This window comes from Microcebus murinus, chromosome 8, assembly GCF_040939455.1.
Source record: "Microcebus murinus isolate Inina chromosome 8, M.murinus_Inina_mat1.0, whole genome shotgun sequence".
Classification (NCBI taxonomy): domain Eukaryota; kingdom Metazoa; phylum Chordata; class Mammalia; order Primates; family Cheirogaleidae; genus Microcebus; species Microcebus murinus.
Window position 1 is genome coordinate 39,389,698 of NC_134111.1, and position 13,580 is coordinate 39,403,277.

Sequence of the window (13,580 nt, forward strand, 5' to 3'; positions counted from 1 at the left end):
CACGTGTGTGGTGACATTCGGGTTGGGTTTTGAAAGATGGTAGCATTTCTTCCCCAACCCCAAATAGTTGTGTTTTTGCCCTAATTATAAAAGGGGAAAAAATAGGAGAAAAGTCCAACTCCCACAGTCAGTGACAGTTCACTTTTTATTTCTGCCTCTTTCCACAGCGTTTTAAATGTTATACATATCATCATTTCCCTCTTAGAATTCTCGTCCTGTTTTCTGATTTTTACTTTTTTGTTTAACACATCACAGGCACCCTAGCAAGCTGTTACAAATCTTACAAAAGTGTCATTTTCATTTTTCATGGATATGCAGACCTCCTAGTAGGCAAGCTACAATGTACTTCACGATACCCTTGTTGGATCTTTAAGTTGTTTCTAGGTTACTTACAAACATAAAAACCTATAGTGAACACCCTGGTGCCTTACAGATCTGGATTCAAGTCCTCAATCCATTGCTTCTTGTGTATTTCTTATGCACAAAAATCCTCCAAGCCTTACTTCCTTATCCATAAAAAGTATGGGTGTCTTCTCACTGAGTGACAGTGGCTATTAAATTAGTTCTTAAGAGGATCCGCTACCTCCCTTCTTTCCTTTCTTCCTTCCTATTTTTGATTGTTCCTTAGGTTAGAATTCCAGGAATAGAATTATGAAGTTAGTTTTTCTGAGTGTTCATTCCTATCACCTAGACTTAAGCATATTCACATTTTGCAATACTTGCTACATCTGTTTTGTTGAGTATGTTTTTTTTTGTGGAAGTATGTTAAATAACATGTTAAAAATATGACATTTTACTTTAAATCAATTTAAATGTTATAAACATGACATTTCATGTTAAACAATTGATCATACATCTTAAAAAGAAAGGATGTTTTCTTACTTAACCACAATGCCATTACCACATCTAAAATATTAATAGAAATTCTTCAGTATCCCAAAATATTTAGCCATGCTCAAATTTCTCTACTACTTTTTTTTTTTAGTATGTTTAAATCAGGATCTGAAAAGTCCATAAAATGCATTTGATTCTCTCTCTTTTAGTCTGTAGTTTCCCTTGGGCATTGCGTCCCCACTTCTTCCCCGTCACCATAATTTATTTAAAAAGAGCAGCTGAGGAGTTTGTCCTGTATGATTTTCTGTAGTCTGAATTTTGTATCCTCGTGTTGTTTTTTCATGTGTTCCTCTCACCCCTATTTCCTGTAAACTGATAGTTAAATCTGGAGGCTTACTCAGATTTGATTATTTTTTTGCAAGGGTACTTAATAGGTGGTGGTGAGTACTTCTTTCAGGAGGCACATAGCATCTTTTTTTTTTATTCATTTTTTTATTAATACACATTAGATGTACATATTTTGAGGGTATATATGATAATTTAATACATTCATGTAACCCAGTAATTAGGATATCCATCACCTTAAATATTTATTCTTTATTTTATGCTAGGAACATTCATATTATTCTCCTCTAGCTATTTTGAAATATACAGTAGGTTAATGTAGCCACTCTACTGAGTACCAGGTGTTCTTTCTTCTAAGTGTGTGTCTGTTCCCACATGACGTCGTAATGTCTCTCTGGAGTGCTAGGAGCTGTTGATGACCATTCCCTGGATCCAGCAGTCCCCTAGGGTTGCACAGACACTCTTAGATAATCCAGAACGACCTCCCATCTCCTCTTGTCCCCATGCATTAACTTGAGGAGTGACTGGATAGGGTATTAGTATGTGGAACAAGGCTGCAGAGGCAGGAGGAGCTGTCGAGGGCAGTGCGTCAGAACAGGCAGGCCATGTTCTGGCAACAGCAAATCTAGTTTGGAGCTTTATTCATGGAAGAGAAAAGTGGGAAGAGCCAGCAGAAGGCTGTGCTCGAGAGTGTGGCCCCTTATCCTTCATCACTGGAGAACCTATTGTCACAGGAGCATCCTGGAGCATGGACCATGCATGTGGACAGGAGTTTGGAAGGCATAGAGTGTGCAGGGTGCAGAGTGTGGGGACCACTGTCCCAGTCAGGAGCAGGGACCTGGGGGACCAGGATTGGAGAGGCAGTGGGGTGGAGATGGGCCCTGCTGACACAAGATAGCTGGAACGCCTGGCCTGTGAGCAGAGTCTAGGAGGAGGAGCTATAAATGACTCCAAGTCCCAGAAACCAGGAGTGGCATTGCTCTTAGGAAGGTAAGAGAGGCAGGCAGTGGGGACAGATTTTGCAGGGACAGAGCTGGCTTAGGTTTTCTGCAGTTGAGCTTGTGGGGTAGCTGTCTCTCCCAGGGAGACGGGGGCAGGTCTGAGGTTGGAGAAGCTGGCAGTTGAGGATGCACCATCATTGACAGGTTGTTGATACAGCTTGGTGTGGACGCCAGTGTAGTTAGAGGAAAGAGTGCTGGGCTTCTGCAGCATGGAGGAGGATTTCAGGGAGGGAGGTTAGGGATGTCAGTGTTGCCAAGAGGTGAAGGGAAATGAGGATTAAGAAGAAGCCATTGGGTTTTTAGTGTGGGAAGAGGGTCCCAGCTCCTTAGAAGATTCCGTCCATTGAGTTGTGAGGTGTGAAAGGAGAGAGCCCACATTCCGGGATGGGAGGTGGAAGGGTTGAGAGGTTTCAGATTGAGAATAGGGGAGGTTTTTTGTTTTCAATAACACGAGATTGGGGCATTGTTGAAAACATCATTGAGACAGTGTGGGGAAAGACAGAGTCCATAAAGCAGGAGGAACTGGAAATGTGCGGAGGGAGGAAGGGGGCTAAGTGAGGGGCAGTTTCTCTCCCCTTTGTCCCCATTGAGGCTGCTCACAGCACCAAGTTAGCTGAATTTTATTTCATCTGCGCACGTCCCCTCCTCAAGGGAAGCACCTTGCATCACCCCCCCTGGGAGGACCCACGTCAAGCATGGTGCTTGTTACAAGGTGTAGCTGTTAATGAGCAAAGCAGGCGCCATGTTATGCTGGTGAAGAGCTCAGGCTCTCCTGTCTGGCAGGCTGGTTTAAACCTCTGCTCCGTCACTTACTGGCCGTTTGGTCTTGGGCAAATCACTGAACTTGTTCAGGCCTCTGTTTCCTCCTGTAAACACACTGGGAATCATTACACTTAGTGATCACAGGGTGGTGCAGGTAACTGAGATAATTTAGTCAGCTTTCCACACCTTGATACGTGAACTTTGAAAACTGTGCAGACTCATGAATGCAGGTGGCTGGAGACGGGGCACTTGGTCTCAAGACCAGAAGGGTGGGAGTGCAGGTATGGGGAATTGTCTCCTCAGAGGGGGGAAGCCAAGTGCTCAGCTGAGAGCCCAGCCACGATGAGGGGTGTAGTCACCTCCCCGTCAGGGCAAGCCATGGTATTTAGTGTGCCTTTGGGCCACAGAGCTCAACCATCTGGGAGACTGAGGGTGGCTTAGCCCATGGTTGGAGGGTGGACCCAACCGCAGTGTTCCAGGCCAGACTGAACCCTGGGACCAGCCCATGGAGGCTGGGGAGGACTTGGGGACCTGGAGCGCCAGCGGTGACTCAGAGCCAGTTGTGTGGGAACAAGGGGCTCTAAGAGGCGCTCATCTGAAAGAGGAATCGTAGGCTTGAGGTCAGGGAGGTAAAAGATGTCCAGGGGATCCCAGGATATGTGCTTATGGGAGAGCTCTAGACAGTTACAAGATGCTGGACAGGACACTCAGTGGGCAGTGTAGCCTTGAATGTCACACCCTCCCCTGTAGTGTAAAAACTGATTTCTTGGTCTCTACCTGCCTTGATTTCCTCTTCTCTAATGTGGTTTATAATCTGAGAAGCAGGCATCCATCTGGATGGATAAAGACAGTTTAAATGATGAATGCTTTTAATCCTCTATAATAAACTAGCAACTACTAGGAGGATGTTTTTTAAATATATATGTGTGTGTGTGTGTGTGTGTGTGTACACACACATAATAGATCACAATTGTCAGGTTGATAGAAATGAAAATAATTCACATTGCACAGAAGTCACTGCTATCAGAGCAAGCAACCCTTTGTGTCTTTTCTAAACAATTTGGCTAAGACAAAGGCAAGGAGTTCCCAAGAAGACAGGATGCACCCTACAGATGTGGAGGGGCAAACGGGTAGGACGGTCCCTTCGGGAGAGTTGTGGGGGGAACACAGGTGTCAGCTGCCCACCACGTGTCCACCACAGGTGTCAAATGTCCACCACGTGCCCAGCCACAGCAAGCCCACTCCCACATCTTACCTTGTTTCCCCCCCAAGAACCTGTGTTCCAGCCAAGCTAGAATTCTAGGCCTTTCTGATCTTGAGCCCGTTGCTAAGCATGGCCTCGTTTTTCTTTCCTTCCCATTGCAGAGCCTTGATCTTTGGCTCTGGTCTACGTGGTGATGATTATGCTGAGGGGCTGGACCCAGGGACGGCTCCGCTGCATCTGTCTGCTCATGCATCTCTGCAAAAAACACATGTTTGAGCATTTACTAAGCGTTGGACTCTTTGCTAGGCATTATGATTATACATGCGACTTGGACAAGACCCTTAATTTCACAGGGTTTGCTCTTTTGTGGCAGGCATAAATCAATAAAAGAATGTGATGAGGGATTGATGAGTGATGAATAGAGTGAGAGGTTCCAAAGATAAAGACCTGCCGTGTCCTTGGGCTTCAGTGTGAGCCGTGCCACGGAGATAAGAGAACCCAGAAAAGGCCCTTAAAATGACTCGAAAGATAAGCAGCGCTTGCCACCTTGTGCACAGAGGCGTGTGCGCCCATGCGGTGCAGGTGCCGTGCAGCAGCGCACTCACCCACCCGAGGGGCTGCCGTGTGGTGGGACGGGCTCTTTCATGATGGGCCTTTGTGTTTCTTCCCTAGGAATGGGCACGCTCTACTGGCGTTCATGTTCTCGAGACAGGAGGGCAAGCTGAACCGCCAGCAGACCATGGAGCTCGGCCATCACATCCTGAAGGCGCACATTTTCAAGGTGAGACGCACACCAGCGTGAGGAAGGATTTCTCTGTTGGCATTTGCAGGTTTGGGTTTTGGAGATTCTGGACAGCTTCGTCAGCTGCCCCCCACACACCTCCTCCCAAACTACCTCCTCCCCGCTCTCTGAAAGTAACCGCTGTTCTGCCTTAGCCTGATCGTTTCCTTGCATTTCTTTATAGTTGATTACCCAAGTGTGTTTCTACATGCTATGATTAAGTCTTACTCTTCCCCCTTTATATGTCTTCTAGTTTGTATTCATCTAAAGCAGGCGTCCTCAAACTACAGCCCGCAGGCCACATGCCGCCCGCCTAGGACATTTATCTGGCCCGCTGGGTGTTTTGCCGCAGCTGCCTGTCTTGCTTAGCAGCTGACTTGTCCCGGGCCCACAGTGCGCACTCTCCAACGGTCTGAGGGACAGTGAACTGGCCCCCTGTTTAAAACGTTTGAGGACCCCTGATCTAAAGGTTCCATTTCATCCTTTACTGTTTTTTTTCCTTGTTATTTAGGAACTCAGGAACTCAAGAACCTGAGTTCCTTGACTGTGTAACCTGGATCACACCACCTGGATTTTTTCTTTCTTTCTTTTTTTTTTTTTTTTTGAGAAAGGGTCTTGCTATATTGCCCAGTCTGGTCCTAAACTTCTAGGTTCAAGCAATCCTCCTTCCAAGTAGCTGGGACTATATAGGTGTGTATCACCACACCTGGCTGGTAGTCATATTCTAATCCTATCACTTATTCTTCTTCTAATTTACTTCCATGAAGAGAAGTTTTCTCATCTGCCATCTCTCTCCCCATACAGTTCACGTAGCAAAGGCAGGCTGAGTCTTTGACCTTTGGTTTTAGGTAGTGCAGGCTCACGGGTCCAGGTGTTCTTTGTGGGCATTGCCGTGCCTTCAGCATGTGTCTACACCCTTTGGGGCAGACCTGCTTTCAAACTGAGGCTGCAGGTGGGAAGGAGCCACTCAGGCAGGGGTATGTCTCTGCTTGTTTCCAGGGCCTCAGTAAGAAGACAGGAATCTCTTCCAGCCATCTCCAAGCCCTGTGGATCGGTTACAGCACGGAGGGGCTGTCTGCCGCCCTCGCCTCTCTCAGGAATCTCTACACTCCCAATGTGAAGGTGAGCAACCGTCTGTGCAGAGAGTGAGCTCAGCCCCGGCGGCCTTTCCAGGAGTCCAGCTTCGCCTTGAGCTGGGTGCTGGCGAGAGGAGGTAGAGGAGTGTCTCATGATGCTCTTCTCTGATGGTAACGGCTCAGGCTTAGACACGGTATTACACATTCTCTTCTGGACGTTTAGCTTTTCCCTGGCAGGAATGTGTGGGCGGCCGGGGGCTGCTCTGTGGGCATGTGGTGACTGTTTCAGAGCAGATGTGAGTGATAAGGAAGCAATTCTCAAAGGAAGCCAAAGGTCCGAGAGATTTCTGGGGGAAACTGATTTTTAAAGTGTCCTGGGTTACTAATCTGATCCGTCTCTTTAGCATCCATGGGACATTAAGCACTGAGGAATAACACAGAAATGGGTACATAGAAGATCCATGACTGCAGGTTTCGTGCACACGTGTATTTCTGACTACAGACAGGGTATCTGGTTGGCCCACGGCTGAGCCAGGAGTCCTGGGTCAGTGACTGTCATGTCATGATATTCTGCTCAGCTTTTTAAGGTAGATGTGTCCTCATTTAATGCAGTCTTTCGAGAATCTAAAGCACACAAGAGGCCACAGATCTGGTTAAGCCCATGAAGAAGGTTAGTGTCCAGGCTGTTCAGCCCCAGCCCTGAGGCACTCAGCTGCCTGTGGAAGCTCCGAGGCAGTTCCCACCAAGCTGGGTCTTCCCCTTCAATTGCTTCTGTGACGATGACTGCCCTGCCCCCTCTCGGTACAAAGGAGGCTCGGCGTGGTCATCAGTGAGGAACCAAGAGAAGCCCTGGCTCAGGGTTCTCCGGGGCGCCTGTCTTTCACATTTGCTCACGTGTGCTCACGTGTGTTGATCAAACCCACCCACGAAGGGGGGCCATATGCTGGAGAGATGGCACTGTGGGGGTCATTGGTGGAGTCCTCTTCGTGTCTCCCCTCCCCTGCTGTGCACACACCTCACTCGGTACCTGCACTTTGGATGTGTGTCTGGGGTCTGCGTCTTGCAGAGTGCTTCCCTGTGTCTGGTGAGATGTGTGCTCTGCCCCCTTCTCTGTCTTCTTGGTGTGTGTAGGTGGCGGGGGCTGATGGGCAAAGGGCACGCTGGGTTTCAGCCTCCGCTTGCCCCCGTGCCTGGGTGCCCTTGGGCAGAGCACAGCTGTGGGGCTGCTCATGGGGACCCCGTGCTCTGTCCTGCACTATGCCTGCTCCTTTGCTTGCCTTCACTCATGCTCCAGACTTGTAGGTTTGAGTGCTTGTGTCTCCTAACCGTACATGCTAGTTTTGTAGGGCGGATGGATGGGAAACCATTTTTTTATAGCTAGGGAGAACTAGCTGCAAGCTGTTGCTCCTGATCAAAGGGAACTTGTGCTTTCTAGATGGAATTATTTGAAAAAAAAAAGGTAAGGAAATAGCCCTCAGTTTAGATTTCACATAATAAAGAAGTTGTATTAAGAATGTTTTCATTTAGTATTTTTTTGTTTTATTTTTTTAAAACAGATTGTTGCTCTGTTGCCCTGGGCATAGTGCAATGGCGTCATGATAACTCACTGCAGCCTCAAACTCCTGGGCTCAAGTGATCCTCCTGCCTCAGCCTCCCAAGTAGTAGCTGGGAATACAGGAGCCACCACACTTGGCTAATTTTTTCTATTTTTAGGAGGGACAGGTCTCGCTGGTCTCAGGCTGATCTCAAACTCCTGGCCCAAGTGATCCTTGTGCCTTGGCCTCCCAAACTGCTAGGGTTACAGGTATGAGTCACCATATCCGACTGGCACAGGTGACTTTAATGTGGAGAAAAGTAAATGAGAAACATCTATTGAATATAAATTTTTAAGACAGTAAATTAAAAGGTACAGCATAATAATGTAATGAGCTTGATTCTCCTAGAGTATAAACTTCCCTCTTTAACATACTTGCAGTTTTAAGAGTTAATCATTTTTACTTTGTTTTGTAAAATGCCAGTTCACCTGTATCTACACCATCCCCCAAATTATATAATGTGCATGTGCTTATGGAATCTTAGGGCTTTCCATTATTCTTCTGTTTCTTTTATCTTTCAAGGGGGCAAAAAAGGTTTTCACAGAATCTTGAACAAATTATAGTAATTTAAAATTATGCATGCAATTAAGGAACTTTTTTTAGAGAGTATTAAATGTTGTCATACAGGAATGAATGTCATTTTGAGCAATAATTGCAGTTTGCCACTTTGGTAAATTAAAGTGACTTGCTCTGGGATGATTACTTGGGAGATGAATTTTAATTTCAGTGACATGCCAGTTGATCTCTAACAATGTCGTCTCTTGTTGCCAGGCCAGGGTGGTGCCAGCCTGGGCCCCAGCTGGCCCACTGGGGTCCTTGCCACCAGGGCCTCCAGGCTCCCGTCCAGCCGGTGGTTTAGCTCACACCAACTCAGGACTGGCTGCCAGCCACTGGCTGTGGACTTGGAGAATTCAAGTTGTGATTCTTTTCTCAGCAGACGGCAGAGAGGGGAGGAGAACAGGAGTTAGGCGTAGACTTTGGTCTGACCTCCCTTGGCTATGGGATCCAGTCATGTTCTGCAACACTGTTAGGCAACGCACGTTTTTAAACAGTGTCCTTGTGTGAGCTTCTGATACACTTAGTGGAAACACTGCAACCCCATTTCATGTCTGCCCTGGCCAAACCCTCTGCTGTCCTCATGACCGTATCTTCCTCAGCCCCCTTTTTTTATTTTCTTGCTTTCTCATTTTTTTTTATTTTTTTGAGACAGAGTCTCACTTTGTTGCCCAGGCTAGAGTGAGTGCCGTGTCGTCAGCCTAGCTCACAGCAACCTCAATCTCCTGGGCTCAAGCAATTCTACTGCCTCAGCCTCCCGAGTAGCTGGGACTACAGGCATGGGCCACCATGCCCGGCTAATTTTTTTTGTATATATATTTTTAGTTGGTTGATTAATTTCTTTCTATTTTTGGTAGAGATAGGGTCTCGCTCAGGCTGGTTTCGAGCTCCTGACCTCGAGCAATCCACCCGCCTCGGCCTCCCAGAGTGCTAGGATTACAGGTGTGAGCCACCGAGCCCGGCCTATTTTCTTGCTTTCATCAAATCCAGATATTTATAGATAACAGAACCACTTCCAGGTATTATACAAGGAAGGCTTCTATGATGACAAAAATCAGAATTTTCATGTAGTTGGGGAAAATCTGTAGGATGAGTCACTTATCTAAACACCTTTTACTGCAGTGCAGTCCTGGGGCTGCTGCTTCTGCCTCTGGACCACTCCATGACTGTCGTGAGCCCGGTGCTTGGCACCCATCTTTGCCTCACCCCCTCTGGGCCTCCGCTTTCTCTCCTGTAAAATGGAGACAGCGAAAAATCCGTCTCACAGAGTGATTAGAAACCTCACTGAGATGTTAGAGTGACTGGGAAAATCCTTGGCACGTATCACAGGCTCCAGTGAGTTGATGATGCTTCGCCTCATCTCTGGAAACTCTGACTCTGCTGTTGCCTAGGCCCCTGGGTGTGCCGCTTGGTGGTGAACAGGAGCCACCTACCTCGAGGGCTTGGCAGTGCCAGGTGGCTCCCATCTGGCCTCTGCTCTGCAGGAGGTCTACTGGCTGCTCTGTGCTGGTCAGCAGCCTAGGGTGGGCACACAGGTGATATGGATGGGTGGCCAGGCCTCCAGGTCACTGGGTGCCCTGGGCAGAGCTCCCTCCTGTGCCTTCCAGGGCTCAGGGACCTGGGTTCGTGACCCTTCTGAGGATTCCGTGAAAGAGTGGTGATAGCAATGGCAGTCAGCGTTTGTTTAGCACTTACAGGATGCGGAGTGCTGCGTTAAATGCTGTCTGCACGTGTGTATGTATGTGTGCACATAAATACATGCACTTTTTTTGCACATACATGTTTAATCTTTACCAACCACCCAATGAAGTGAAACTGTTTTTTATCCCCATTTTTCAGATGAGAAAACCGAGGCTTAGGGCGGTTGGTAGCTTGCCCCAAATCCCACGGCTGGAAGGGTACCTGGCACCCAGCCAGCTCGTGCTCTGCAGGTGACTATATCACCTGATGTGTTTACAGCCCCGGCTGCCAACTGGAATCACTTGGGAACTCTGGGCGCCAGAGCCGCAGCCAAGTCCAACTCTCCGAGGGTGGGGCCCAGGCATTGGAAACTTTCATGCTCCCTGGTGGTTTCAGTATGCAGCAGGGGTAAGAACCGTGAATTAATAAGAGAAGTGCCAAAAACTAATGGGGGGTTAAGCGGTAAAAATGCCCAGAGCATTGTTAGCAACAAAGGAAATGTTTTTCCCAGAGGCCGATGAAGTGTGAATTGATGACAAACATCTTTAGGAAAGCTGTGCCCTGAGCACATACCTCTCAGGTAAAGGCTTGTATTCATCATGGGCGCTGCAAGTGCACCTCCAACATCACTTAGCAAAGACTACCTGGTAGGTGGAATGGGGTGGTATACTGCTGTTTCGTTTCATTAAGAGGCACCTGAAGCACAGAGAGGCTGAGTAATGTTCTGAAATCACACAGCAAGTTAGTTAAGGGGCTGATTGAGAACTCAGATCACTTAATCCATCATCTTTTTCTCTTTGGTTTGGCTCATGGATCTCAAGCGGGTATGGGATTCATGGACGAAGGCTGGCAAAGCCCCCGGGGGAATTTACAAACTATTCTTCCCTGTCCTGTGGGGATCAGAGTTTGATCCCAGAGTTTGAACACGCCCCTCAGTGGTGATGTGTCTTTCTAGACGTGTATTTCTTCAGCAGCATCCTATGCTTTTCATACCTATAATAGTTGTTCAAAGGGGATATTTTTTAAAGCCCCTTTTATTTATCACTTACAATCTTAAAATGGCTTTTGAATTCTGTTTGAGTCCGGTGGTGTTTTTAAGAGCAAACTTGCATAGATTTGTAGCTCAGGCCTGATAGGTATTAATTAGGTCATTTGCCACGGTCCACCTGCAAAGTGCCAGTGTTAGGACAGGAACACCTTTTCTCATCTCTCCTCTGTCCCTCTGGGTGTTTTCTGCCCGTCCCTTCATGAGTGCTGGTTGACAGGGAGGCTGGTTGGTGCTACCGGGTCAGGACAGGTTGGTGGTCCCTCTGAAAGAGTGCATGACGGGGCAGTGGTCAGGTGATCGGCTAACTCATCAGGGTGGCGGCCTCACCTGTGCACAGCCTGTCCTTCCTTAATGTGGCAGTCCCAGCGACGTGAAGGACGTGACTTGTGGGCCATCCGTGTCCGTGGAGGAGCTTTGCCTACCTGTCGTCTTCTCTGTGAACTTCTACACCTTAGAACACGGGTCTGGTGCAGTGGGCTTAGCCGGAAAGCAGAGCGTGCCTCGGGGTGAAGGGAGGCCTGGGCTCTACCGTGTTTCCCCGAAAATAAGGCCTACCCATAAAATTAGCCCTAGCAGGATTTCTAAGCGTTTGCACAATATCAGCCTTACCCGTAAAATAAGACCTAGTGACGGGTGTGGCCACGCAGCGTATCTGCACAACCAAATCCATGCATTTCATCTCGGAGCAGTAAAGAAGACCAGCAGCCCTTCTCACCTGCCCCATCGTGACAGCTACTACCCCAGAGGTGACCGGAAAGGTGCGGGCAGCCCCACCAACAAGGTCCGCTCCCCCTGTCAGGGCCCGGCCATCCTGTGTGTGCTGCAGGCTGAGGCTTTGAGGAGAAAATAACACAACCCTGAAAATAAGCCCTAGCGTGTCTTCTTGAGGAAAAATAAATGGAAGACCCTGTCTTATTTTCGGGGAGACACGGTATGTGTGCGAGGGGGCAGGGCCGTCCTGCCCGGCGTCCTGGGGTCGGAGCAGAGAGGGCAGGAAGCGATCTGTGGCCCGTGTCTGTGGAATGAGCGTTCTAGTCAGAGGGAGCTGCGAGGCTGAAAGGTAGAGGCCAGGCCCGCTCGCATTGTCACAGGGCGCGCTTCGGGTGCCGGGTGGCTGCCGTGAGGGAAAGGGCTCGAGAGAGAAGTCAGGGAGGAAGCTGGAGGCCTGGGTCACGCGGGGGTCAAGCTTCAGCAGCAGCCAAGACACCTTCAGGTCTCACGCTTTGGGTTCTAACCTGTGGCTGTGCTATGTGAGTCACGGTTCACCACCTGGTAGTATTAATTTCCCAGACCCGTCAGTCTGCAACTGTGTTGTTGGCTACTCTCGTGCACACCTGTCGCTGAAATGCCCTGAATTTCACGTGCCTCCTCGTCTTTCTGTGTCTTTTAATGATCCCCATGTGTCTCCAGTCAGTAGATGAGACGGGCCCTGTGGTTTTCACATTTAGTGGGCGCCCAGGGGACCTGCCCAGGCTTTGGCAGGGGGTGACCGATGAAGGTTGGGAGCATCAAAGTGAACCATTTAAAGAAATGCGTTGGGCATCTTAATACCTGTTTAAAGGGGCATCATTTTTTTTTTCTAATTATCTGGAGAAGGTATTAGTATAGATAAAATGTGCATGTGTTCAGTGATTTTATTTTAAGATCTGTAGATAAAAAACCCTCCCTGGTATCTAGACCCAAGGAGTGTGGTGAGTGGTGGGTGCAGCAACTGGAAGAAGTAGCAGATCGTTTTCCAGCAAGTGTCGCGCTGCCAGTGGTCCCCAGGGTACACGAACATTTCCATCTGCTCTGCGTGTACTTTAGGAACCACGTCCTTCTAAAGAAAAGCGGATTTGTATTTATTTTTGGCTTTGTTATCTCACTGGTAATTATTTAGTCCTGTGCTCATGATTTCACTGCCAGAAAGGTGAGTTGTCTGTTTTTATTTAGGTTAAACTGGTGTTTGAGTGGGGTCCCCAAACCTGCAGCGTCAGTATCACCTGGGAGCTCATTACAAATGTGCCATTGCAGGCACACTGAATCAGAAGTCCAGGGGTGCCTGAGAATGTGCGTTTTTCAATGTTTTAATTTTTTATTGTGGTAAGCACAGTAACAGAAAATGTTACCATCTTAACCATTTTTTAAGTGCACAATTTATTAGTGTTAAGTATATTCACATTATTGTGCAGTAAATCTCCAGAACTTTCTTCTTGCAAAACTAAAACTCTAGATCCATTAAACAACACTCGTTTCTCCCGCCACCCAGGCCCAGAAACCACCGTTCTGCCTCCCGTCTCTATGAGTCTGGCTACTCCAGGCACCTCATATAAGTGGAATCACGCAGTATTTGTCCCTGTCCTTGGCTTGTTCACTGAGCATAGTGTCCTCCAGGTTCATCCATGTTACAGTATGTGTCCGAATTTCCTTTCTAAGGCTGAATAATACTCCATTGTGTGTATATACTGTGTTTTGTTTATCCCTTCATCAATGATCACCTGGGGGTTGTTCCCACCTTTTGGCTATTGTGACTGACGCTGCTGCGAACACTGGTGTACAAATACCTGTTCAAGTCCCTACTTTCAGTTCTTTTGGATATATACCCAGAAGTGGGATTGCTGGGTATCACAAAGATAACAAAGCCAAAATTTAATTTTTTTAGGAACTTCAGTACTGTTTCCTGTTGTGACTATCCCATTTTACATTCCCACCGGTGAGAC

The 13,580-nt window shown here is 47.8% G+C and overlaps 1 protein-coding gene across 7 annotated transcripts in view; it reads left to right on the forward strand.

Annotated features, from left to right (window-relative positions):
• The window catches only part of TANC1 (tetratricopeptide repeat, ankyrin repeat and coiled-coil containing 1), a 225,168-nt gene that overhangs the window by 178,598 nt on the left and 32,990 nt on the right, over nt 1-13,580 (forward strand). For all 7 annotated transcript variants that reach the window (XM_012745247.3, XM_012745253.3, XM_012745252.3 and 4 more), the window contains 2 exons: nt 4,819-4,927; nt 5,927-6,049. In XM_012745247.3, coding sequence (XP_012600701.2) covers nt 4,819-4,927; nt 5,927-6,049 — 232 coding nt within the window. The remainder of the gene's footprint in view (nt 1-4,818; nt 4,928-5,926; nt 6,050-13,580) is intronic.